The sequence below is a fragment of the Hippoglossus stenolepis genome, chromosome 12 (assembly GCF_022539355.2).
Source record: "Hippoglossus stenolepis isolate QCI-W04-F060 chromosome 12, HSTE1.2, whole genome shotgun sequence".
Taxonomy (NCBI): Eukaryota; Metazoa; Chordata; class Actinopteri; order Pleuronectiformes; family Pleuronectidae; genus Hippoglossus; species Hippoglossus stenolepis.
Window position 1 is genome coordinate 11,789,657 of NC_061494.1, and position 26,689 is coordinate 11,816,345.

Consider the following 26,689-nt stretch of genomic DNA (forward strand, 5'->3'; position numbering starts at 1 on the left):
AGTGCAAATGAGTCGCAGGGATTATGGTGCTGCCCGTGTGATCAGTGGGTACGAAGCAGCGCCCGCTCGCCAGAACCCTTCCTAAACAGCGACTAATGAAAATAGAAAAGGACTGAAGAGGTGATAGTATTTGAAAACAGGTCATCATCTAACAGCATTCAGAGGGAGAAAAAAAAAAAGTCACTTACCCCCCCTTGTAAGTGTTGTGTAGCAATAGTGCCATCTTTTGGTAACATGTGAAATAAATGATGAATCAGAGCTGCTGCTTCACTTTTTAACACAAATGTGATTTCTTTTTCTTTTTTGGACTGTGCTGAAATCTGTGTTCTCTTCACAGCCATCAACGTGACTCGAGCCCGGTTCAGCGGAAGCGACGAGTTTGGTTACACCTCCTTCGTGGCCTATTCCTCCGTCCCGAGCCTCAGCTTCTTCTACGAGTTCAAGCTGAAGTTCACGCTCGCCAACAACTCATCTGCCGTGAAAGACAATCTGATCCTGTTCGCTGGGCATAAAGGACAAGGTCAGCTCAGCCCCATGCACCTGCGCGGCAATTTAGAATAATTCTTACGGTCAAATGAAAAGACGTCGGGGGGGAAACAACTTTGGGACTTCTCCTTAGTCTGATTTCAGGTGTCAAACCCCATTAAGGGTTTTAAAAAGAAATGCAATTGCCGCTTTGAGAGGTTCTCACCCGCTGTGGATGGTAATGTGCTACCTAATAGATTCCCACTCTCCTCGGAGATCCTCTAATCAAGAGGGTTCCCCGAGGGTTCGGAGAAATGAATAGTGAGTTTTTCTGCAATTAAAACATTTCTTGTTCTTGACTTTCAAAAGGAGCTTGTGTTGCCATCGCACAGATAAAATAAACATGCGAGCGCGAGGCATCTCCAAAGTATGAGAGCTAATTGCCTTAAACAGACTTTGAGGTGCTGGTGCGCTGTGATGCTGTCAGCAGCCATCACTTTAAATTAGGATCTCCTCTTTCTGCAGGGTCAGATTTGGTAGCAGGTAACCACCGTGTCATTGTTATCGGCGTATTTCATCAAAAGGAGGAGCAGGGAAAGAAAGAAAAGGAGAAAAAAAAGAACAATCTTGTGGATCCTCCTGCATTTGTTTTCCCGGGAGAGTACAATTCATCATGGCGGAGGCAAAAACAAAACAAGAGGAATATGAATAATGAAACACTTGTCAGGAGAGTGAGCAGCGCTGTTGGTAATGGTGCGAAATTCAAAGGAACAATATAGAATAGATGGAATACGAACGCCTTACGTGGTAATTGGTTTAATGAAGTTGCATCTTTGATCGCCGACAACATGGAAGGAAGCAGAGTTCATTTATTAAAGGCAAGTTACACCAAATTAAACAAAGGAGGCAAAATATATAATAAATCCTATGGAAATGCGAATTTCACATTTTGGTGAATGGATGTTTGTTTCAAAGTTATTTGCATTTTGTGTGATGTTATTTTTTCTGAAGGCAGAAAACGTTCTGATTGAGTTTGTTTTTCACGGTGTTGGAAATCGGACGTAGGTCATTAAAAGACAAAGCTAGTTAGTACGAGGACAGGACCCTGAACCTAACCCTATAGCCATCCCTTGTTTTGTTGGTTTAAGCTGTTTCTCTGTGGCCGTAGATACAGTTTGACTATGTGCCGGACAAATAGATTAATTTGCCCCAGCTACCATTTATTGAGATCCTGCAGTTTTTTTTGTGCTTTAGGTTTTTTTTTACGTTTCTAGGTTATTTTATTGTCCATCTCTTATGTTCAGCTCGAGGTTTGTGTGGATGCTGCTGTCCATACTACAAATCGCCCATCGGGGACAATAAAGATATCCTTGATCCTCGATACAAAACTCCCTCTGACTGTAATTATCTGACACATTTTTTCGAGATCCATTACCTCTCTACGTTGCTTCAGGTCGTCTTTCTTTTCTCGTCTTAAAACAACCTGCGTAGGTTTATAATTTACTTTTTCTTTAAATCATTTTCTGTTGTCCAGGAGCTGAGGCCTGGGCGTGTGGGTGGCTGAGGGTGTGCGAGCTATCTGTATTTGTGTATTTGTAGTAGATGTAACATTGCTGTCTGTACGTATTTTACATTTTCTATTCATGTTTATGAGCCCCCCTTGTCCTTTCAAATACAGAGTCTATAAATGTTATTGATCGTATGTTTTGAGTCTGCTGTGCTAATGGCAAACCTCTCTTGTGTTTTGCAGGAGATGATGGTGACGACTTCTTTGTGCTGGGACTACGAAGCGGACGAGTTGTGCACCGATTCAACCTGGGATCAGGTGTAGCCACTATAGTCAGCGATCGACTGAACCAGCGGGTCGACATTCACACAGTCATATTTGGGAGGTCCAAGAAAACAGGATGGCTGAAGGTGATTGGATGATTGGAAAAGTGTATTTTTTTATGGGAAAAAAATTTAAGTAACTATGCTTATTACAGATTAATTAGAATTCAAAGGAAAACAAATATTAAGGTTCAACTACCTCTACACACCTTTTAGAAGATTTCAAATTAAACAATCTGAGAAGGAAAATTAACTCATATTTGTTAGTGTCCACACTTACATTTGTCATTAATATATAAAGTACCATTACAACAGAGTACAGCATCTGAATACTGCATATATATATACACACACACACACAGAAACGCTCTGTATCCTGTCTCCTGCTGTTGGTTGGTATATGCTGTTATATTGAGTCGATGTTTCCTCAGACCACCTCAGGTTTTCTTGTACCAACACGTCGTTTTGTTCCAGTGGTCAGTTACAGCAGGATGTTCGCTTAATGTAAGTTTGGTGAGAAATCCGCAGGAACGGTGAGATGCTGCCGAGTTCCCCGCAGGGCCGAGATCCCCGGGGGAACCTGCGCCTCAAAGAGTTTAGCTACTGAGGCTGATAGGTGTGCACTGACTGAATAACTCCAAGGTCATACGTTATGTCAAGTTTGGCAGAATTAAAAAAAACGAAAAATTGTGCTCCCACACTGACGCCTTCAGATGCAAGACTCCAGCTTCAGTACTGACGATTTTTCTGTCTCTCTCAGGTTAATGGTCAACGAAACAGGACGGCGTCGTCTCCCGGACCCCTGGTGGGCCTCAATGTTTTCAACCAGCTCTTTGTAGGTGGATATAATGAGTACACCCCTGAACTGCTGCCGCTTGGCTCCAGGTTCCGGCGTGGCTTTCAGGGTAAGACTGACTACGGCTTCATTACGGCCCCGGCGCCGCTGAGCCCTTGGGCTCGGAGTTTCTCTCAGGATCTCTGTCTCTTTGTGAGCAGAGGGGAAGGTGTGTAATGAAAAGGGAGTTACAGGCTCGAACTGTGTATGAGGCCAGAACAGAGCTCCGAGGTTGATTGTATCCGCACCCTTTAATGGATTCACACCCGGCACAGTTGTGTGTTGGCTGCAAATCCACTCCCAACGCTGATAAGTTGCTTGAACCGGGGTGCCATACAAATAATCTTTGTCATCAGCAGCATCGTTTGTGCTCTCTCTCAGGTGTAGGAATGTATTCTGGAGAGCATTCATTGTACCTCGCTAATGTGCCGAGCTGTGGAGCGAAATTGCCGTAACCGTAATGATGACAACAGCTATGAATATCATCATAACCATATTCAGCAGCCTCTGCACTATAGCAATGAAGCTTGTTATAATAAATGTCATGGCAGATCCATTTGAGGTGAACAAGAGCTTTTTAGGTTTTGGACACCGGAGGGATTTTTGTGAATTTGCTTATTTATCATCGTTAAATTCATTCCCCCACTCACCAAATAAATCCTCAAAAAAAAATCAAATCAGCTGTGGGGAAGCGTTCATTTGCCCCGAGCCGCCACAGCCTGCTGTCTTTGGTAAGCACTACCTGAGCCCAGGCGACACCATTGGAACCATAACCTTTCTGCTCGGGGTGTAATGAGAACTCATGAGCGTCTAATCAGATCTGTGTGACCTTCCTCAAGCCCTAATCATGATGGCTGCCAGTGAACACACTGATAATGCACTTCACTCCCAGTTATCAACAGATCCACTCTCCCCTGTGGAAAGGTGGCAGAAGAGGAGCTGTGGCTGCTGGAGAAAAAAAAGAATCAGTCACTCTATTGAGCCTGTTGATCAAATAACAAGACATCGGGAAGTTTGCATTTGTTGAACTTGACTATTTAAAGTATTTGCCGTAGGAAATCTGTAGAAAATATTATTCTGACTGAAACTTCTTGAAAGTTCTGCAAGAAAATAATTCTGCAAAAACATTTACGCCGCATTTTCCTTATAATGTGGTTTCCTTGGTCTGGTTAGTGCAGCTAAAACAAAAATAAACCCGCTTTTGCAAATCTTTCTTATGAATCTGCTTTGCTTTTCCAACGGTCTAAGTTTTTTGCAGCAGCGCGAAGCATCACTTGAGTCTGCCAAGTAGACAGCATCATTGCATGAATATTCATGAGTGAGCATGACATTTCCCCTGCATCCTGTTTATGCCAATGACTAATGCAGCGGAGAGAAGGGAGTCTGCATGTGCAGATGACTGTGAGGCTTGTGCTCGGCCCCATATTTATAGAAGGCCCCGTGCTCCGCAGGTACAGGCCAAAGCAAATATTGTCTTGATCAAATTGAATTATGAAAGAAAAGAAAAAAGCAAATACGAAGAGGGAGAGGGAGATGCATGATGACGGGGGGGAAACTCAGATTTAAAACCCTCTGAAATCTCGGGTGTGAACTCAGACTTTATTCCATCAAATTCAAGCGTTAACATCGAAGATGTTGAGACTTATTCTATAAATCTTATATTTATATCCTTGATATAAAACCATGTGTGGGCGCATGAACAACACTCAAATCCATTTCAAACATTGCACGCATCATGAGAAGTGTTTCCCTCCGTGTTGGTCGTATTTGAACTGGAATCAGAAAACAGAATCTAATCACATTTTCCTGTGTGCTGTTTCTCTGATAATCCTCTTGTCTATTGGCCGTCAGTGTGTGCATGTGTGTTTGTGTGTCTTTTTTGCAGGGTGCATTTTTGATGTGCTGTTTCGCACAAGAACAGACAGAAAGTTCCAGGCGCTGGGACAGCCTGCGGGACATCCAGCCTTCGGGCGCAGTGTGGGACAGTGTGGAGTCACGCCATGTGTTCATATTCACTGCAGGAACGGGGGGACATGTATGGACTCGGGCTCGTCTGTGTAGTAAGTTGGATAAAAACAAAAACGTGGTTCATTTTCTGATTATTTACAATGATTCCTGTCATAAATAACACACGAGGTGCCTTGTTGCTGAGTGGGATGCTCTGAACAATTCTACATTATGTGTATATTTCAGTGTTGTGACTAGACTTCAATAACCTTCAGATGGTCAGGAACACAGTGCATGTAAAGCAAAAGGACACAACAGTGTTTACAAGCCCTTCACAGCGTGTGCCTGTGTCCGTCTGCAGTTGCCAGTGCCCATTTGGATGGAAGGGAGCTCTCTGTTCTGAGACCGTGTCTGTGTGTGATGTGGAGCACAGCCCCCCTCCTCTGTGCGCCCGCGGCTCCACCTGCATCCCTCTCCCAAACGGATACACCTGCCAGTGCCCCCTGGGGACAGCGGGGCTCTACTGCGAGAAAGGTTTCTGCCGCCTAACACCCCACCCCCCCCTTACTGTATCATTATGCTGCATATGTTATTTATTTATGTAAATAAGACAAGAGCCTCGCCGCTCAATTATTTAACCAGCGTAATGTTCTGCCCGTTCAGCCGTGACCATCAGCGATCCATTCTTCAGCGGCAACCTGTCCTCGTGGATGTCATTCCCCCCCATGGGTGTCAGACACAGGACGGTTCTGCAGCTGCAGTTCCAGCCTTTGTCACCGGATGGCATCCTTGTGTATACTGCACAGCACCTCAGTGCCAGAGCTGGTGAGGACGTTTTCATTCCGTATTAAACTTTACATCATTAAACAAAATACTTTTCTGACTATGTGAGGACCAGGACCAGGATTTTATTCATATTATCATATTTTATGAACCAATCTTTTTTTCAGCAATATAACAAAAGAAACAGGCAGAAACTTAACTCCATTAAGTAGATGATGAAATAGTAATTTTAAGCCCCTTCCATAATACTTAGCAATAACAATATCCTTAAACTGTCTCAGTTTCAGGCTACAAAGTACCTGAAAAGAGGTGTTTGGGCATATTGGTATCATCTTAGTACTACCAGTATATAACTGTAGAAATTAGTATTTTAAAATGTAATAAACTGACTTTTCTTCGGACCTATTTCTTGTGTATTTTCTTCCTCCAGGAGACTTCTTCTGCCTCTCCTTAAAATCCGGGTTCGTCCAGCTGCGATACAATCTGGGTGACGGCACCCGCGTCCTGCAGTCTGTCAACAAAGTGGACAGGAGTGGCAGCACCTGGCACAGGGTGACAGCCGGCCGAGTCGGCCACCGAGGCTTCCTCAGTCTGGACGATAAGGAGGTGAGAACGAATGCAACCGAGGGGATGACCACCCTCGACGTAGCTACAGACATCTTCGTCGGTGGAGTGTCCACTTTGAGTCTCGTCTCCACCGATGCAACTGAAGGGGAACCAACAGGTTTCACCGGCGGCATGAGAGAACTTATACTTAACGATGCAGAGCTGGAGTTAACGGAGATGGGAGCAGTGAGCGGAGCAAACGTTGGGGACTGGGATGGGACCGCGTGTGGGTACAAGGTCTGCCAGAATGAAGGTCACTGCAGGGCGACAGGAAGTCACTCATTCACATGCGTGTGCCCACCATCATGGACTGGCTCTGTGTGCAACCAGTCTGTGAGCTGTGCAAACAACACCTGCAGATACGGTTCCTCGTGTGCTCCATCCAATGTGACCTCATACCACTGCATGTGCCCCTTAGGGTGGGGAGGAAAGCACTGTGACGCAGAAATATCCACAGACGTGCTCAACTTTGTGGGAAACTCGTACGTGAAATACTCTGACCCGAGATACAACACGAGAAATTTGAAATACACACGAGTGTCCTTCAGCTTCCGCGCGAGCTCCGACGTCAGTTTGATCATGTGGATGGGGAAGGCCGAGCACGAAGACGACGATTACCTCGCAGTCGGACTCGAGAGCGGCCACCTCAAAATCGCGGTCAATCTCGGGGAGAGACTCTCCCTCCCGTTAACATTCAGAAATCTAACCCTCTGCTGTGACAGATGGCACAACATCTCCCTGTCTCTGAACAGCACCGTCCTTCAGGTGTTCCTGAACAGTAAGAGAATCCTGTTTGAAGACGTGGACCCGTTTGAGCGATACGTGGCCTTAAACTACGCTGGTCAGCTTTATTTCGGGGGGTTCGAGTTACACAGAAACGTCTCGATCGTCACCTCAGGGCTGTTTTCAAAAGGCTTTGAAGGAAATCTAAGAAATGTTTATTTATTTGAAGACACCAGGCCAGTGCTGTTCCTCAGAAACAGTGAAGGTTTTAATGTTTATAAGGGAAATGAATAGTGAAAATGTAGCTCATAGTATGTGTTTAATAATACCCAATGGCAACCTTAGCTAGGTTCCAGTTTCTCAAAGTAAAGTTAATACTTAACTATATTTTACTACTTGTTTTCTCAACACTTTTTAGTTCAGTTGTCATCTGATTTCTTATGTATAATAGTGCTTTTAATGGAATGTATGTAAATGTTCTAAATCAAAGCAGCTTCTTCTGTTCTGTTTATTTGCGGGTGGCAAGCAACGTCAAGGTGCGTTACCACCATCTACTGGATCTTCTACTCACTGCTCCGATTTCACGAAATGTTTTTTACCTTTGATTCAAAGACATACGTTTTTATAATCAACAATAAAAAAAGGATTAGCTTTATTACGAACTGTACATAAACACACGGTGCAAAGGCACACTTCATCTCTAATTTATACAAGCCAAAATGTACATACTTTTTTCAATAGAAAGTAAGTATATAAAATATTTAAGCAATTTAAAAGAAATGAAGTTGAAAAAAAAGCAAAGCTGCTGTTTAGAGCCATCCTTAGTGAAATGTTTCCTCTTACATTCATTCAATATGCTCAACTTAAACTTCTCACCAAATGGTCCACACACACACGTGTTGTATGTTACCACGACAATGACAACATGAATCGGTCGTCTGTAGTCAGTACAGCAGCTTAATGTGAATAATACATGAACAGTAAAAGGTTAAAAATTTGAAAAATGTTCCGATGTTGAGTTCTTCTGGGTCAGAAGACTAAATTATGTCATTTTGGATGTATAATGCAAAATGGAACTTCTATGAAGAAAGTGGCTTATAAGCCGCAGGCTGGTGAATAAAACAAACAAGCTGTGACAGTCTTTCTAGCTCTATGCTGCTTTAAAATAAAAATAACAATAATAATTACGAGTAACTGTCTTTTGAACTTCTCCGTCCATTCTCATAATCAGAGTCCCGTCTGTGTCTGTGTCTGTCCTTGTTGCGGCTGCTGTAGTCGTCGCTGTGGTGCCTTTCTTTCCTCTTCTCAGCGTGACGGTCCTCTGAGTGTCCGTGGTGCCTGCTCCTCTCCCTGTGCTTGTCATCCGAGCCACGATCGTACTTTTTCTCCCGCTCCCGGTCTTGGTGTCGGCTCTTTTTCCCGTGATGGGCGTCCCTGTGGTGGCTGTGCCGCCCGTGGTGGTCTCTGTCCTCTGTGGTCCGCGGCCTCGCCCACGGGTCGCTGTATCGCTCCTCTGGACGCTTGTTGTCTTTGGCCAGGGATGGAGGTTGCTCAGATAGTTCAGAGTAGCTCTCAGAGTACTGTGACTGAGGTTCAGGAACATGCGAGGTGCTGTCCTGATCGCACGTCGTACTGTGATTCTGATCCTGGGTGTTTGGTGTCGAGAAGGTGTTAGCAGGAGGGACACTCGGGTAGTCGTAGCTGCCAGGTACCTGAGGCTGTTGTAGTGGGAGAGGTGCTTCTGCACTGTTGTATGCTGGGAAAGCTGGTGCTGCTGGTGGTCCCTGTACTGCAGGAGGGTATACTGTTGGTGTTACAGCAGCACCACTCTGGGACATGGCAGGATCTTCCTTTTTAGGGGAGCACGATTGAACAGCAGATTGGTTTTGTTCCTCAGGCTTGTTCTTGGCCTGTGAAAGCTGTAAATATCCTTGGTGAAATGTTGTAAGTGGATCACTCCTAGCGCTGCTCGGCACAGGAACAGGTTTAGGACTTGAAGTCGCTGGCTGGCTGACTTTCTCCTTTTGTAGCACCGTTGTTTTATCTTCAATTACACTGGAATAAGCTGAGGACTTCTTCAATATTCCACTTAAAGGAGGTTTTGAGCTATTTGTGTGATCTGTTGCAGTTTGGGATTTTGATTGCAACAAAGAATTCCCTTCAGTCGCTCCTTTTACGGTTTCAGACAAAAGGCCGGCATCGCCTTTGTTTGCGGAGGCAGCAATGCTAGTTTCAGTCCCGCTTGGAGCCGCTGATAGGCTTGCCAGGAACGCTTCAGTCGGTACATCTGGAGGCTTATCTTTCAGAGAGATATGCGCAGTGTGGGTCACCACTGCAGCATCTTTCCCTGACGAGTTGTGAGCAGCAGATGTATCAGTCGGGCTGGAGAGCTCTGGTTCAGCTTTAGCAGCTTTCGGCTCTCTCTTCTTGATGACAAAGCGCTCTCGTTGGGCAGCAGCTGTTGGACTTTTGGTGATCCCAGCCGATGCCTCCGTTTTTGAAGGTGGTTGGGTCTTAGGGGTGTCGTCTGCTGCCGGTGCAGGTTTTCCTCCAAAATCTGGCAGGGGTGGCAATTCCCCACCCCAGCCCAGTAACACACCTGGAAGAAAGCGCAGTGGTTTTTGTGGCTCCTGATTGGTGGGCTCCTCTGATGCTGATGGTTCTTCAAGAGCCTCTTTAACAGGCTCATCAACAGCCTCAGTGGTGTTAAGTGGTTTGTCCTTCTCTTTTTTGTGCACTGTCGTCAAGGAAGAGAGAAACAATTTCTCATCCTCCACTGTTGTCCTGGTTTCTTGAGCGGAAACGGTGATGGGTTTGATTTCAGGAATAATCCTCCCAGTTTCATTCAAGTCCACGGGAAGAAAGTCCCTTTTTGATCTCTGGCGAATTATGAGTCCGAGAAGAAGGTTGGGCCGGTTGTTTTCTAAACCTGTCAAATCAAAAGATTGATTCAGTTTAAAAGATAGTTAGTAAGATAAATGAATCATCCATGTGAAAATTGGTCAAGCGTTCAGGTTACCTGGCCCATCAAAGGGAACAAGCTGATGTGGAACTTTCTCAGCGGCACCCAAGGGAATCAGATACATGTCCTTCACTTGTTTCCGGTTATTAGACACCACCCCGAAACGCCTACGACTGCTGAAGTAGGCAAACAAGAGCGTGTAGGAGATCTCATCTTCGTCCGACTCGGGGGAGAAGCGAATCAGGCACACCTCCTTTAATGAGATAAAAAGGCATGTGTCAGTAAAATCTTCCACCCGTGTACAAGAACAATGATTTAATCAAACCGCTCTTAAATGCATCAAATGGAATTTTAAATGTCTGAATGTCAACCTCAGCTGCTCTTGATCACAATGAACCACATGCATTAGTGGATGATTGCATTTATAGACAGACTGCAGGATTTTCCTGAAAAAACAATGTGTAGACTCGTACTAAATCAACACCTATGATCCACTAGAAGTGTGTGGTTGTGCAGAGGCCTGTATTTTGTGTGTGGGATGTTTCTGGGCTGCTGCCTTGGGACAGTGGGTGTATATCCCTCAGCCAATAACAACAGGTAGAGTGTGAGGGTAGGACAATACAAAAATGTTGTGTGTGTCAGAAGTGTTACCTAATCAGCGACCTGTGCATAAATCCAGACGTATTAAAAAGGTGCACAGAATAGATTCTAACGTTCTCTACAAATGTGCCGGCTGTTGATTTGTGTTTACATCAATTGAAGATGTTAGGAAGCAGCTGTTCCAGACAGATACAACAGAGACTGTAACATCAAGCGTATATTTTAATATTTACCACGTATTTAAACCCATGTCATCTACCTCCCAGATTCCTTCCACAAGTGAGGTGTGTTTATTTGTGCTTTTGATCCTAACCACTGCATAACAATCAGAAAACAACTGCTCCAGGGAGGAGGAGCTGACTTTGAATGATCAACTAGTAACCGGCAAATCCGGTGTAATATACCTTTAATGACTGAGATGTACTATATTCATTTTCAAAAGGAAAGCTGTCAAAACTCACTTTTGTTCCACTTGCCCGAATCTTGTCCAAATAGTCCCACACCATCTGTGGACTTATCCTGCCGCCAACTTGAATGCTGTCTGGCAGGTCCTGTTGGGAGGTGGAATCAAATGTATAAACTGACAGCACTTTAAAACAGCCATCAAAAACTCTTGAATATGTTCAGTTGTGTCCACATTACCTCAGTCGCATTATCCAGATTGCCCGAGACGGGGAAAGCTTTAGTCACGAGCTTTGCCACAGAGTGCATGTGGATGAATCCTCGCCACAGGGACTGCAGGCCGGAAAGGAACAAGGCCTCTTCATCTCTTCCAGCTACATGATCCGACCTGTGACAAACAGAACAGCGATGTAGCACTCTTGCAAAAAACGAGTTACACATAAGAGCCACGCAGAGAGTCAGAAATAATACCTGGATTCATAGCCTGGCCGAGTGCTTCTGAAGCTCTCCTCTAAAACTGTGAGGTGCAGGTCGTCCTCAAGTGCGGGTCCTGCTGTGCTTTTTGTCTCTTCTGATTTGGTGGACTGCCTCCTGACAACGGTGGTAGCGACCTTGACCACTTTGGTAGGGGCCTCCTCCACAGGGGGTGCCATACGACCTTATAGAGGGAAAAGGGGACAAATGTGTAACAACGGAGAGTGGATTATTGAGAAAGAGCTCCAGGGCTAAGATCAGATCTTTTACTGATGTCAGGCTTTTACCTGTACAGATTTTGCAGTGCAGGTCAAATAAATGAGACTTGTGTTGGCCTGTAGTGTCTTTATCAGTCTTGGTGTTCTCCGCTTTGTCCTCTGGGGTTTTGGGAGGTTCTGTCGAGACTTCAGTCAATTTGGGGGAAGACTCCATCTGAGAAGAGTGAGGGAAACAAAGACATTCACGCAAACATGTCGCCCTCTTTTACTTGGATATATAATGCAGAGTAATACTTGACATGTTGCCTTACCTCTTCAGGCTCAGGCGCTTTTTGCGGTTCTTGACTTTCGATTTCAATTTCGCCCTTGTGTGTGATCTTAGTGATGGGTCGTCTCTCGGCCTCTCTTTGATCTTTTTCAATCATCTCAATTGTCTGTAAAAGGAGGAATTCATTATCATTTGTTTTCTAGATGGCTACTTAAAGTTTGAATTTTCAAAATACAACCATCTATAATGAAAACAATAATAAATGCACCACATCTACAAATGTTAATCGTACTTGCTGAGCTTAACTTCTGTTACATAATTATCGTGAACTGTCATGGTGAATTTAATGCAATAAAATATAGACTAAGCTTTTAGTATTACTTACATGTCGGTTCTCCCTTTGTCGCCAAGCAGCCAATTCTTTCGAGGCCAGTTCCTCAGGACTCATTCGAATTAGGTTACTGGGTGAAATTTCCCCTTCGAGAACTCTCTTAAAGAGGACCTGAAGAAAACCATTCAAACAAAATGGAAATTCATTGATATTAAAACTGAAATACAACACCAAGAAAACGTTTCATGTGTGTCGTGCCTGATTTGAAGTCGTACTTACATTGTTTTTAGTATCTTTGAGGTTAAACATTAAGCTTCTGTACTTGTTCTTGTATTTGTTGTCAGTGTCTTTATACAAGTGAAAAAGCTCTCTCTCTGTCTTCTTGGCGACTTCAGCAGCCCGCTCCACTGAGATGTTCAGATCAGACTCCTTCAACCTAAAATGCAGAGAGTCACAGTTTTTGAGGAATTGGAAGGCAATGTCAATTTCCGCATTTACTCTTACTTAAGCTTATGAAACACTTACCTCTGTGTAAGGATTTCTTTCAGAGAATCACGCACACTCCGTCTGATGGCCTCCACGGACACGGGTTTCTTTGAAGCCGAAGTTTTACTTTTTGCCTCTTGTTTCAGCGAAACGCCTGTGAGGACAGAATCACAAGATGGGGGGAGCAGGTGAGGGAAGTCTACGACCACCAGGAGCAGAGTTAGGAGAGAAAAATGTGACATTCAAAAACAGCTGATGTGAAAAACTTTATCGTCTCTTAGATATTAGATAACAGCTAATGAGATTTCTTTCACCCTTTTCTTTTGTAATGAACAAAAAATGCACAGTTAGCACTTTTAGATGTAGCTGTGGATGACCTTCACACAACCCGAACACAACAGCAGGTAGTCAGACTATATTAAGCAGCAACAAGACGGTGGTATTGGGTTCCCAATATGGAAACAACACAACTATTATAAGACTCCCTTACACATACACTCCTTTTTAGTTTTAGGTTTTGCCTTCCCGATTCCCAAAATGACCTCCACACTCACTAGCTTTAAACTCACTCTGTACTTTGTTGAGTTTTTGAAATACAAACATTGAGCTGTGAGACACTTTCTAAGGGAGTTGGGAGAAATATGTGCCTGCATCGTTTTAAAAATACAATATATGCGCTGCTTTTCATCGGTATTTTAACACTGGCAACATGCTACACCCACATGTATATCCATATTGCAATCAAATCTCGTCTGTCACCGGCATGTGGGTAGTTGTGGCATTCCAGTATTATATTTGGTCTCAGTAGACTCAACAAATATAGTTTATATCAATATTTTCTGGTTGTGTTGATATATATATATATACATGTATAAGTGGTAAAACCATCAATAACACCCCCAGTTTTTATTAAAATGTAAGCAGCTCCAGTCCAACTGAAAAGCTGTCTGTATGTAGCAGGTTCATTTTAGATGACAATAAACCGCCCCCTCTCTCTACCAGCAGTACCTGCAGACTATGAATCATGGCAGCGGCAGCAGAGGGAGGAGGACAGAGGACAGGAGGAAGGACTGATGCTGACTGATGTCTAAACTCTTCATTCTCACTAAGCTTCACAAAGTATTTTGATGTCAGGAATAATATGGATTTTACTGACATTTCAGATTTGTTCCCAGTGAGATAGTGAGAGTACACGGTGACTTTGCTGCAGTAAACTTTACAGTTGTTGCTCTAGAAATAATATTTAGTTACATTTACATTAAAATCCGCAAAAAGAAATTAGTCAAGAATGTGCATGTACCAAGATGCATCAGTAATAGTCTTATAATCGCATCATAGCCCTCTGAATGAGAATCAATGAAAAAATTTAAACCTAAAATTACCTTTGATTAATTTCAAATCCCTACAAGAACCCAGACAGCACCTAAGGCCTGTGAGACCTTTAGAAAAATCCTGTGCAAGTGAGAAACGTTTTTTGGGACAATCTTTCAGAGCAACATTTGTGTAGTAGAAAGAACAACACAACTACATTCATCGCCTTAATCAGTCAAAAATTTAAATAAAATTTAGACATTCAATTATTCTACGTTCCTAAAATCCCTAATTTGATTGTTTCATGCTTTAATTTCAGAAACACAGATTCACTGAGGTAGATAAATGTTAATAACCGATGTAAAAATTGTGTCTTCAAAAACTTTTGGCCAGTAGTGTATGATTAAAGTTTTGAGCATACTTGCTGCTGAATCTTGTCGTGATAACCTTCATTTAATCTTGTATATAATTCTGTAATAACATACCTGTTTTATAAGCTCCATCTCTGGCATCTGCAGACGGCCTTCTGTCGGGATCCTATTTTGAGAGAGAAGTCCATTAGTCATAAGTACTTTGCATCATTGAGGAATAAAATATATAAATGAAATTAAAATCTGAAAAGGGTCAAATATGACATAATAACCCCTCAGCCAATTTTGCAACGAATTCAGGGGGATTTTTAAGTGCAGGGAAATGTTCTAAACGTTGGTGAGAACACCTTGTTAACCACAAACCCATGTGCAAGCCAAAAGACAAACCCTTGGCTATGATTAATATCAGAGGATGAATTATCTGAGGGGGAAACAAAATCTGTTGTATATGAAGGATTTCAATTTCTTCAATGCATGGTTAAACATTTTCCTTGTAAGAGCTGTCGGTGCTCACCTTTCTTACCGGTCTGACTCCCCCTGATGTGAGGCTCTGGGAGGATCCTGGTTCTGGTTTGGGTTTGGGAGGCAGCTTCTGGTCCAGGACCTCAGTCTTTGCTGGAACTTCTGGTTTGGGTGCGCTCGGGGGCTCAGGCTCCACCTTTCTGCTCTCTTCGTCACAGCACTTCAGGCAAACATACATCTGGTCCTCCTCCTCCATTTCACGTACTTTTGTCAAGTCGAGACCGACGCAGTCACCGTGGAACCAGTCTTCGCAGCGACCGCAGCCCACCATGAACCTAGGCAAAGTACGACTGTTATTAAAGGTGTGTTTGCAAAATAGCATTCTGGGCACCAGAGTACTCTGAACAAACAAATATTACACCAATTATAAAATTCTGTTTACAAATTCTGCCAAGTTCTTTATGTAATTGTGCTAATATTGCATGCTCTGCTGATTAAAAGTCAACAATTCGGTGGTGTTCATAGTTCTGCAACAAACAACTTTAACCCTGTTGAGTTAAATCTACAACAGACACTAATTAAATCTGAGTCACAATCAATAATATGGCTTTTATACTGTACAATAATTCTCTATTTAGGTTAGGAGCGGCACTTACGTGTTATTGTGGTGTTTTTTACACAGGCCACAGCAGTTGTTTCCATCCCACACGTTGTCACTGTTCGCAGGCTGCTCCTCGGCCGCTTCCTTCTTCGTAACAGGAGCGTTATCTGGGATGAAGAGCTGCGGCTCGTCCACAGACATGCTTCTTACACTTTTACTTTTCTGTCTCTGAAGGATCTTTTCTGGCTTTTTCAGTTTGGGCTTTTCCTGTCCTCCCTCTTCAGGTGTTTTTAACGTATGGCTTGGACGACTGTGCACTGGCTGAGCAGACTCAACTTTAGACTTATTAGGAGCGGGTGTTTGTTTGGTCGGCGGCTGCTGATCACCAACACGGTTGCCAGATGGTGGGCTCTTCTTTAATGCTGAGCTAGATGGAATTGGTACTTTTGGCTTCACTTTAGTGTCTCCTGTGCTTTGTGTCTTTTGCACTTTAGAAGCATGCTCACTTTGGGCGTTTTCTGCAGGCCTTTTCAAAGGCGCAACTTCTTTCTTGTCCTTTAGAGGTTTATTTTTGTGCAGGTCACCTCTTGGGATGATTTTCGATGGCGATGGATTTTGTGATACTTTAGGCTCTGTAATCACGGTTTTTGGTTTACATGAAACCAAGTCCTTATTCTTGGTAGGAGTCAGTCCTTGTTTAGATTTAAGTGGATTTTTCACCACATTCAGTTCCTTTTCTTTACCGTCAGTCTTACTAACAGTAGTTAGGTCGTTCTCGTTGCATTGTGGCTCATTAATATCTTCTTTTTCATTACTCACTGGCTTTTGCTCTTCAGGAATACTCTGATTGTCAAGCTTTGTCTCTTGTGTGGACGGGTTCCCTTTTAATGTCCCATTGGAGGTCTGCACATCATTGGGATTCACATAGGGGCCCAGCCCATGGACTACATCATCAGCAGTGCTCTTCTCACTCACATCCACCTCAGCCACACTCTCTGCCACACTCTCAGCCACACTCTCAGCCACACTCTCAGCTATGGGATTCTGTACATTGACAGCATCAGCCGGCAACACGGTCAAACCTTTGTCCACGACGGGCAACATATCCTCCTCAAGGCACACGGCCTGGCTTGTATCAACGTCTTGTGTATAAGAGGGTCCTGGAAGCAACTCAATCTTGAATCCTCCAATTGTGACTGTCAACCGTCTCAGTACGACCGTAGGATTCAGCCATCGTCCTCCATCAAGATTATTTACGTTGATGCGTCCTCCTTCAGTTAATTCTTTCTTTAGTTCTGTGCCTTTAATTTGTTTCTCAATGAGACACGGCTTTTCTAGCCTGTCGGCTGGTTTCCTTCCAGGTCGTCCTCGGGTAATGATGTTGCTGGATGTGTTAGCGGGTTGTGGGCCATCACTATTTTCTGTTTCAACAAGAACCAAAACATGGAAAATGATGTCACTCACCACATCTCTAGTTTAAAGATTTCATATGGTGGAAATCTAAATGCACCGGCACCAACTTACCTTGTACTGAATGATGTGGACGTTTCTTCGGCCTGCCAACAGGACGCTTCACTGGTTTGGTCTCTTCAACTGTCATTTCACTGCTGAGACCTGTGGGTGCTGAACCATCCTCAGGACCTGCCAACAACAAGTAAAATAAATAATTGTAGATTATCACCTGGTGTATCAATATGAGGGACAAATATCTACAGAAAATGTAAAGCACATTTATGACGATAGTGTGCATTTGTCTAAAAAGTGTGTAATAAAAGGCTAAAAATAAGAAGAGCACAATTGAATTTCCCTCAAGTGTTCTGCAGCACCTAACAGCTTGCTAACATTATGCACTTAATACAGAAAAGAGCAAGCTTTTAACTTCTTTCAGCAGGTTATCCAGTTAATTCTGAATTGCTTTTATTGTGAAGTAGCCACGTGAAGTTATGGCAGTAGCATATATTAGTAGGCATATAATCAAAGACTGGAGTCAGTAAAATAAAATAGAATTGTCTGACGTACCTGTGGAGGTGGCAGCCGGAAAAGCAGACTCCTCGTTGTCCAGCAGATTGAACTGAGAGCTGGCACATCCAAACATGGGATCTTTGTCACTGAGCATGTTCTTCAGTGAATCGTCCAGCTGGAGTCCAGACCCTAGCTCATTACTGGCTTCACACTCGGAGTTCTGACCCGCAGTCAGGGAGTCGTCCAACTGGTCACTGGGTATTAGATGGTTTGAGGTCTCCACAATATCCATGAATGCTGCTGCCCTCCTGCAAAACGACACAGACAGAGTGAGTCCGTATTGATCCAAGTAAAATTATATTGATAATGCTTGGATGAAGCTCTCATGCATCACGTGCAACATCCTAGTTGCACATAATATATCAGACCAGGCTCAAGAGACAAGCCAGAGAGGATGTAAACAAATATCCACAGGTTTCAAACTATTTTGAGTAAACTTCTACATACAGCTGCTGGTAATCAAAGTGCTAACAAAGTTACAAATGGCTGTGTACTGTCAGTTAGATTGAAGTCACTGCTAAACATTGAATTAATGTCAAAGTTGTTGCACACAGAGCGACAGATGACCGAGGTTTCCTCCAGCAGCTGTTTTTTTTGTAGCCTACATGTTTACTCGCCTGCACCGTTGAGCCAACGTCTCCAGCTTCTACTTGTTTTGACAATTTCTCTGATCCACCAATGTTTACAAAGCCCGATGTGTTCTACCTCTGATCAGCTTTACGTGTTTTGAATTTAAAAACAAGAAAAGTGTTCACATCCTCGACGTGGAGTGCTTTCAAAGTGACGCTACTGTTAAATTACCTGCAAGTTACCAGAGATGTTGTTTTAAAAAAAACAAAACAAGCACGACTGGAGCAGGCCAGAAAACTCAGCTGTGCTCAAACCAGTATCATTAGCTGCTTAAATCTCAAACACACTGGTGCGAAACCATCTTCAGGTTGATTTAATCTCGCTGAATAAATCTAGATATCCGTATAAAACGCGTGGCCAAGCTTTGCCAGTGAGCTGTTTGCTAGTTAGCATGCTAACGTAAGGAGGCTAACAACAAGCCGCTGCAGAACGCGTCAGGAAGCTATGTTAGCATGCTAACGGTAACTTGTGGGGTATGTCTGCACAGGGAAGCTCACTGGTTGAGATTATCGCACCGGTAATACAAGCTATGTTCCCGCAGTTAGAGACGTGTGCAGGGGAAGTCAACACATGCTGGATAAAACATGTGGGTATTAAGTTACACAGCTGGATGCTAACTCTGTCATTCAAGGCTAGCTAGGTGCCGTTAGCATAGGCCCTAGATACCAAGTTTGTTTGTAGCCTTGGAGCTGCTACGCGAGCACGCCCACACGCAACCCCTCCAACGCTTGTGTTTGGGAAATTTCGACATGTCTGCGTAAATATAACAAACTCTTACTTCTCTCCCGCGTCTCTGCCGTCCGACTCGCGTAAGGTTACATAGTAGCACCGCTGCTCCCAGTAACTTCCTCTAACTCCGCCGTGAATCGCCCCAGTGCTGCAAAGCCCCTGACAGGCAGCGTCACGTGGCTTGTGTTTACAGGCAGCATGGCAGCGACCACAGACCCAGTGAGGTCCGCTACTGACCCACTACTGACCCACCACAGACGGCTGCTCACAGACATCACGCCGCTTCAGCTCCATCAACAGACGGGTATGGTGTGTAAGATCTGGATCCGTAGCTCCAAGATCCAGGCCAAAAGTTTGAAACATTTTAATGTAGTTTGAGGTACCAGAATAATATTTGGATATGCAACTGAAAAATAAGGCCTCATATGACATTTTCAACGAAAGTGAGAAATAATTTGAAAATAAATATATTTTATTCTAAAGACTTCCAGAATTTTTTGAAAATTATATTACAATTTTTTTTTTAAACTTCTACTACACTATATTTAGTTTTTCAAAACTTCAACTGTGCTGCACTCTTATTAAAAAACTGTGGTAGTAACATCCATGCCATTTAATTCAAAGTCTGAATGAGGTTTTTATTCACAGAGTCTCTCTGAGCAGCAATTGTTCGAAAGGCTGAAGCCGCACAGACAAAGCTGTTGGTCAAATAGAGCAGATTCATGAATGAATGAGGCTGTTGTTGCTGTTTAGAGGTTCTTGAAAAGCATTGAAAACCAAACAACGTTTGCTGAAACTCGTCAGTCGGGTTATAAAAGAAAACAAACAACACATTTGTTCTTTGTAAACCTAAATAGTGTACGTGTTTATTTGCATAAAGAGCAGGAGAGTGAGGTCCCATCTCAGGTTGGACCTGTCCACCCACCCAAGTCACAATAATGCCAGGTGTCAATAGGTGAAACAAAACTCTGACATATTTACCAGACATCCAGGACTTGTATCAACTGACAATCAATAAAATGCACCTTTTAATAGTGTTTCAAAAATGAGTCCACTTCTTCAGATAAAATGGGGAAAAAAATACTACTGTTACAGAAACTTTAGTAAAATAAACACATCCTATATTTGCATATGTGGTATGCAATAAGAAAAAACTATCCTAATGTATGGACTCGTTGCTCCACTGACTGAGAGGTCTCCAGACTTATGCACTGTAATATTTATAAGGTGTTAAATTCATTCAACATATGTAGAGTATATAGATCTGACAAGAAAACACTGTTGATTACTTTTGGCTACAGACAACAGTAGAGAAAGGTTCAGCATGGCAAATTAGTAAAACACAATTAAAATACTGTTCCTCTTATTTTTCTCAATACAACTAATGAGGACAAAGAACCTAAAATTGTTATTTGGAAAAATGCTCTTTTAATCTTTTATCTGGGTCTAAGCCAAACCACAGAACATCCTCTTCCACTGCTGCCCAAGCCATTCGCTCTGTGGTGAACGTGGCTGCCCACTGGCCTGATGGAGAAACGGCAATCGCACCCCCCGCACCTCGAACACGCTCGCCCATGTACCTCAGAGACAACTGTGAGGCGTCTGCCACTGATTTACCTGTTTGTGTGGGGGAGAGAATAAAATATGAAATAAAGATACTGTCGTTGCTGCCGTTGTCATCAAATCAAATTAATGCTACAATGAAATACTGTAGTTACTCTAAACTAGGAATTATATAAGGCATTTGCACTGTTGCAATCTTATTCAAAAACTGTTTGGTGCTTTATAGAAAAAAATAAAGTCAGACTAAAAAACCTGATATTTTACCTTGTTCAATATGTGAAAGAATGAGTCTGGCCAATGTGACTTTAAGAATGGACTCTCCATGACCGGTACAAGACACTGCACCACTGCAGTTGTCTGCATATCCTCCAGAGCCTTATTTACAAGAGAGAGCAGGAAAAAAAAGTTTAATCATCTATTAAATTTGTATTAAATGCAACTCAATTTCATGCATTGATGTCCCCAAATACTAATATAAATTTAACTCCAAGTTGTGGGGTAAAATGTAATTAAAAATCTGATTTTAACTGCAGCCGACAATATAATGTGCTGTTTGAGAGAGTTAAAGTCAATTAATTCGTACCAATAATCGGAGCGTCTCCTACTCTGCCAACCATTTTATTCCTGATCCCTCCAGTTGATGTTGCACATGCGACATTACCAGCACCATCCACAGCAACTGCCCCAACTGTATCATGGGACCTGGAATGAGACAAAAAAACACTTTATTCAAAAGACACAGAAAAAGCACACAGTGTAAATGCCATGTTTGGTATAGTACACAAGAGTGTTGTTAGAAGCCTTTATACTGAACAATTATATTTATTTATTTAATTATATTTGGGGTTATTGTCAGGCTATTCAGACTGTATGTGTTGAGATTAATGGAAATTTTAAGTCAAGATAGGAAAGTGTAAAAATAAAGTCAGATGCTGCAGATACAAACCACTGAGAGTTAAAATCCTCCATCACTCCAGTGGCATAATTCTTCTGTTTCTCCCACTTGCTCCTCTTGTACTCCGTCACCAGAGTCTCGGTGGGGACTGTGGCCACACCGATGCTCTCTGCAAACATGTCCGCACCTCTGCCTGTCAAAATGACGTGGGCGGTCTGACATTTCCCAAGGCAACAAACATGTAGGAAAATGCAAAATATAATTTGTAACAACAAATTAAAAACATTCATGAAAATATAAATCAGTATCTCCTGCTACGTCTTTTCCGTAAGGCCAAAAGTATTTCAGATGACACCTTCTCCATCACCGCTCGTGCCAGTGACACCGGGTTGGCAATGTTTTTCACACAAGACACAGCACCACAGGCCAGTGTCTTCCCATCCATGATGATGGCATCCAGCTCCACTTCTCCGTCAGTGTTTAGTGCGGCTCCGTGTCCTAGAATTAAATGCTACATTCAGTAACAAACTTAAACGGCATCTCAGAAAAGTCACGTTTTCTCACAGTTAATAGTGTTGGTGCTGAGCAACTAAACACACAGACATGCTGAGAGAACTTGGTGTGAAGAGGTTAAAAACTACAGCTGTTTATCATTGTCGGCACGGTGGTGCAGTGGTGAGCACTGTCACGTCACAGCAAGAAGGTTCTGGGTTCGGACCTGCCGACCAGCCGGGGTGTGTAGGTTTTCACCAGGGTCTCCGGCTTCCTTCCACAGTCTTCGGTTACGTTACCGGTTACCACTTAGGTTAATTGGACACTCTAGATCTGAGGGTGTGAAGGTGAGCGGGGATTGGCTGCAGCACACCCATGGCCCGCAAAGAATTAGCTGTATAGATCATGTATGTAAAATAGTGATAATAATAATAATAATCATCATTTGCATTTATATACAGAAAAACGGGATTACAAAGTGTTTCACAGACATAAAAACTGAAATTACTATTAGAGTACAAGTGCACTTACAAGTTTAAACACGTTAATGCAGGAGACACTAGATGAAACATCTAATTAAAAAAAATGCAAGAGTTAACTGAGGTAGCTTGTCTAAATGACAAAGGGAGGTTACAGTGCAGCCCTTCTGCTAAAAGCCCAACCACCTTCTGTCTTAAATCTTGCCCTGGGTACCGTGAGCGACAGCCCGTTAGCAGATCGAAGTGCTTAAGGAGGGGTATGAGGGAAGAGGAGGTCCGCTATATGTAAGACAGGGCCATTCAGGTGATTTTAAAACAGGGAATTAAATTTTAGAATCAATTCTAAAAAGCACGAGAAGCTGGTGCAATGAGGCGAGTGTGGGTGTGATGTGTCGGGGAGCCCAGCGAATAATGAGCTGCGGTAAATTGCAGGGTGTTAAGAGGTTGTCTGCCACATCCTCACATGTCCGCAGGGCGCTGACAACAAAAGCAGCAGGACTTATGACCAATGCATTGACTGACTGGCTTGTTACACTGACAGAAAATGCTATGTATGTAAACTGATTCATTAGTCAGAACACGTGGGTTAAGTTTAGCGAAGCAAATATTATATATGTTTATCAGACAAAACAGACATGCTGATATTTTTCTCCACAGACTCCATCTGGCTCTAATGCTGGATTATGGAGATGAGCCCCATAATCGGAGGGCGGCATGACCTTTGTCCACCACCATCCCCCAGACTCCTTCTGGAGCCAAGGTGTACGTTGGCATCACCACCAGCAGATGGAGACAGTTCACACCAGACAGAGCTGGCTGAATTGGGTGAAGAAGATGGTGATCAGTGATTGGATCCTGTGGAGGTGGAGTTGTTGTTGTTTTTTAAACTGAGAGTAGTGAAGCAGGAAATCTACTTGTCCTGCTTTTATTGAGATTCATTGTGATCTTCATTTTAGTGCAGATCCGATTGGAATTAACGCTCTAATACGGGGATGAGGAGTGTCAATGTTTCATCAGTGTCTATTAAATTAGAGTCTGAATGTATCACAAAGTAATTCTTTGTACCTGCATTGAACGCAGTGTTGTCTTCCAGCGCTCTCACAGCTGCTTCCACAGCCTCCACTGCAGTTCCCCCACTTTTCAGCAGAGAAAAGCCCTGACATGCTGCAGCCTTGACTCCATCGACAGAGGCCTCGGCCAGGTGGTCTGGAATGGCCCACGCCCCGCCGTGCACCACAATGACCGCTGACATCTTTGACTTCCTGCAGGGCAAAGAGGCGTAGAAGTTTAGGGATGTTTCACTGAAGTTGTAGCCGAGGAATTATTGGATTACTAACATTTACAGACTCTTCTCTGTGTTTTTAGTTACAGTTTTCCAAGACGTACAATCAACCTACGACTGATCTTGATATGAGACGGTTTTATCAACTGCAGTTTTCAAGGTCAGTGAACTTTAAAACTTGACTGTATCTGTCGTCTTCAATAAACGTTTTCTCGGCAGAGCAACAACACTTTCAGCGCAACCAAATTCCTCATGCAAACACATATTTTATTTTGTTTTAATCTTATTATTTTCAGCTCCCTTTTTTAAATGAATAGCCTCACAATTTTTGTTTACCATTTTGTTCACATACATGACCTGATTATCATTAATATTACTGATATTTAATTTCCACTAAGATCCAAGTTTTAAGTAAATAAATCACAGAAAGTATTACAAAGATATTAAAGATAGAAAGACAGTAGAAAAATCTAAAGGAAAATAATATATAATTCTCACATTATCACACCTTAAAGCAGTGGTTCTCAAACTTTTTCTGTCATGCCCCACTTTGGAGCTAGAATATTTTTCATGCCCCACCCGCTCCCCTGCCCCAACAAAATGGGCCAAGTTTAACATGTGTATTTACATAACATACACATGAACATTAAATTCACATTACTTTCAGGAATTTCTGATGTGCAAATAAAAAACCTTTTTCAAACAACTTTTTGTGACATTTGCCACTTTTTTCAAAGAATAGTGCAATAACTTTGCTTAAATTCAACTTAATTGAAGTACTTTTGGTGACATTTATCACTACATTCCTCCATCGGTCTGTACTTTTTCAAAAATAGAGAAAAAATAAATTAAATTATAATCACTTTGTTACAACGCTGATAAAGCTCAACCAAAAAGAACACATGCATGTGACTGGGGTGTAATGTTTCTAAGTGTCTTCTTAATTTGTTGGGTCTCATAGAGTTTTCAGACCTAAAAGACACACTGGTCTCTCCTCATGTCCTCCTTCATTCACTGTGAACCCAAGAGCAAGACAGGCTTCATCGTACTTTCTTTTCAACTTGGTTTTTGAACACTGTGTCTTGTTTGTCACTGACCGGCTGCTTCACGTGAACGAGCTCTGATCTCACTGTGTGTGTCTCTCTGAGCGAATGAGTGGGGAGTGGCTGTGTGTGTGTGTGCGCTGTCTGGGGGCACACACACACACACACACACACACACACACACACACACACACACACACACACATTTCCAGCTCCTGGTATTTCATGCTGGCCTGATACGATTTAACAAATTAACGTGAACGTGCCTTAAAGAGATATTCCTACAGTCTTATTACTTTTTTACAACAAAAACAAAGTCATTATTATCCGAATTAAAATATAAATTATTATTATTATTATTATTATTATTGTAATTATTTATACTCTGAAATTAATAATAGCATTCTCGCTATTAGTTTCAAAACTATTATTAGTTTTGCATAATATATAGATTTTAAATGAGACATAAACGACATAGGAGTTGGTCAGTCGAACATTGTCACTATTAGCTAATTAGCTAATTAATAATGGTTAATTTAGCTGCATCGAAGTGACATCTCTTTCTTCATGTGTGTGTCTGACTCCACTTCACCGCAGGACACGTGTCTTACACCACCAGAGTAAAGTCTGTAGATCATCAGTCACTAAACAGTCGTTCACAGTAAACAGTTTGTCTACAACATCCTCCAGCTGTTTGAGTCAACATGCAGGTGCGAACATCTGGATCTGTTCTTACCTTCCCAGCTCTTCACACTTGAACCTCTCCGCCATTCTCACTTGGGTTTGTGAGACGTGAGTGGTTTTGTTCGACCTCATCGCCTCTAACTTGACTAAGTTCGATTTAAGATAAGAGTTCCGGCCAAACGTTTCAAAATAAAAGCCGTCTTGACCAAATGGGTAAACGTTTTATTGTATTAATATTTACAAATAAAAGTTCAGCAGATGGAGGAATCAATTATTTGTGGTCCAGATGTAATTTGGATGAATAGGTGTCACAATAATGAATATAAGGGTCAGCTATTGTACTGCTCTTTTAAACATCTTTTAAACATTACAAAAACCTAAGAAGCTGAAACCTCATTAGTCATTAGTCATAATTATAGTAATAATCAAGCCTCTACAAGTAGGCCTGATTAATCTGCCCGAGGTTTTCCAACAGGTATCAGGCAACATTTTCAGCTCAATGCATGATTTCATTACATTTTTGATGTTGAACAGACGATGATGCACCCTCAGCATTTTCAAACATGTATCACCACATATATGATCCAGTGTGTCCACGGTGGACTAAGATGGTCAGAGTGAGCATCATGTCTCTCTCCTCCTCAGACTTGAACATGGCTTAAAAAACAAACAGGCCAGCTCTGTTATACATACAGTACTTTAGCCTAATCTGAATTAACATTAGTAGTGTTTATAGCTGTTTTAGAGTTTTATTTGACAACAACAGATTGTTAGATTCCTGTGTCCAGCTTGACAGAGGCGGGCTGTAATTGGGGCCAAAAAGAGGACCAACATCGGTTGGTTAAGCAATAACAAAGGCCATAGAAACAGCTTCACATAGTTACCGCCACCGTCAAGTTACAGAGAAATATGTTAATACGATTTCTGTTGTTTGTGTCCCAAATCAAAAGATTGTTGAACATGTTCATCAATCATTGATCCAACACTGGAGCTTCACTAAGGAAATGTAACAGAAGTGATGAATCAAAGCTCCACAGAGCAAACTTGGTGATCACATGGACACAGTGAGAACAGCTGTCGTCAGTAATGCACAAATATTAGCACACACAAAAAGCATTGAAGTTGAATGGAAAAATAAAACAAAGACACAAAAATAGAAGCGATGAACAAAACATAAACAAGCAGATAAAACACA

At 42.5% G+C, this 26,689-nt stretch overlaps 3 protein-coding genes across 4 annotated transcripts in view; 1 reads left to right on the top strand and 2 right to left on the bottom strand.

Moving 5' to 3' along the window:
- eys (eyes shut homolog) overlaps positions 1-7,678 on the top strand; it is a 167,308-nt gene extending 159,630 nt beyond the window's left edge. The window contains exons 45-51 of the mRNA XM_047342277.1: positions 338-520; positions 2,216-2,382; positions 3,056-3,200; positions 5,016-5,190; positions 5,439-5,611; positions 5,741-5,902; positions 6,291-7,678. Coding sequence (XP_047198233.1) covers positions 338-520; positions 2,216-2,382; positions 3,056-3,200; positions 5,016-5,190; positions 5,439-5,611; positions 5,741-5,902; positions 6,291-7,483 — 2,198 coding nt within the window. The 3' untranslated portion in view covers positions 7,484-7,678. The remainder of the gene's footprint in view (positions 1-337; positions 521-2,215; positions 2,383-3,055; positions 3,201-5,015; positions 5,191-5,438; positions 5,612-5,740; positions 5,903-6,290) is intronic.
- A 130-nt stretch (positions 7,679-7,808) lies between these two features.
- phf3 (PHD finger protein 3) lies at positions 7,809-19,231 on the bottom strand. Of its 2 annotated transcripts, none has more exons than XM_035171907.2 (16): positions 19,106-19,231; positions 17,695-17,945; positions 17,200-17,316; positions 15,731-17,096; positions 15,136-15,409; positions 14,727-14,778; positions 12,970-13,084; positions 12,724-12,880; positions 12,499-12,615; positions 12,157-12,279; positions 11,915-12,059; positions 11,625-11,811; positions 11,394-11,541; positions 11,213-11,302; positions 10,209-10,404; positions 7,809-10,118 (listed from the first exon to the last, which is right to left on the bottom strand). In XM_035171907.2, the coding sequence occupies exons 2-16, from the start codon at positions 17,927-17,929 to the stop codon at positions 8,374-8,376; spliced, it is 5,067 nt and encodes a 1,688-aa protein (XP_035027798.1). In that variant the 5' UTR covers positions 17,930-17,945; positions 19,106-19,231; the 3' UTR covers positions 7,809-8,373. The 2 variants fall into 2 exon arrangements, with proteins under 2 accessions (XP_035027798.1, XP_035027797.1); XM_035171906.2 differs by having other exon boundaries at positions 15,127-15,409.
- A 662-nt stretch (positions 19,232-19,893) lies between these two features.
- si:dkey-103j14.5 (isoaspartyl peptidase/L-asparaginase) lies at positions 19,894-25,643 on the bottom strand. Its single transcript, XM_035171909.2, has 7 exons — positions 25,547-25,643; positions 23,551-23,747; positions 21,870-22,012; positions 21,566-21,729; positions 21,203-21,321; positions 20,884-20,994; positions 19,894-20,673 (listed from the first exon to the last, which is right to left on the bottom strand). Exons 1-7 carry the CDS (start codon positions 25,624-25,626, stop codon positions 20,465-20,467), a joined length of 1,023 nt encoding a protein of 340 aa, XP_035027800.2. The 5' UTR covers positions 25,627-25,643; the 3' UTR covers positions 19,894-20,464.
- Between the last annotated feature and the right edge of the window lie 1,046 nt (positions 25,644-26,689).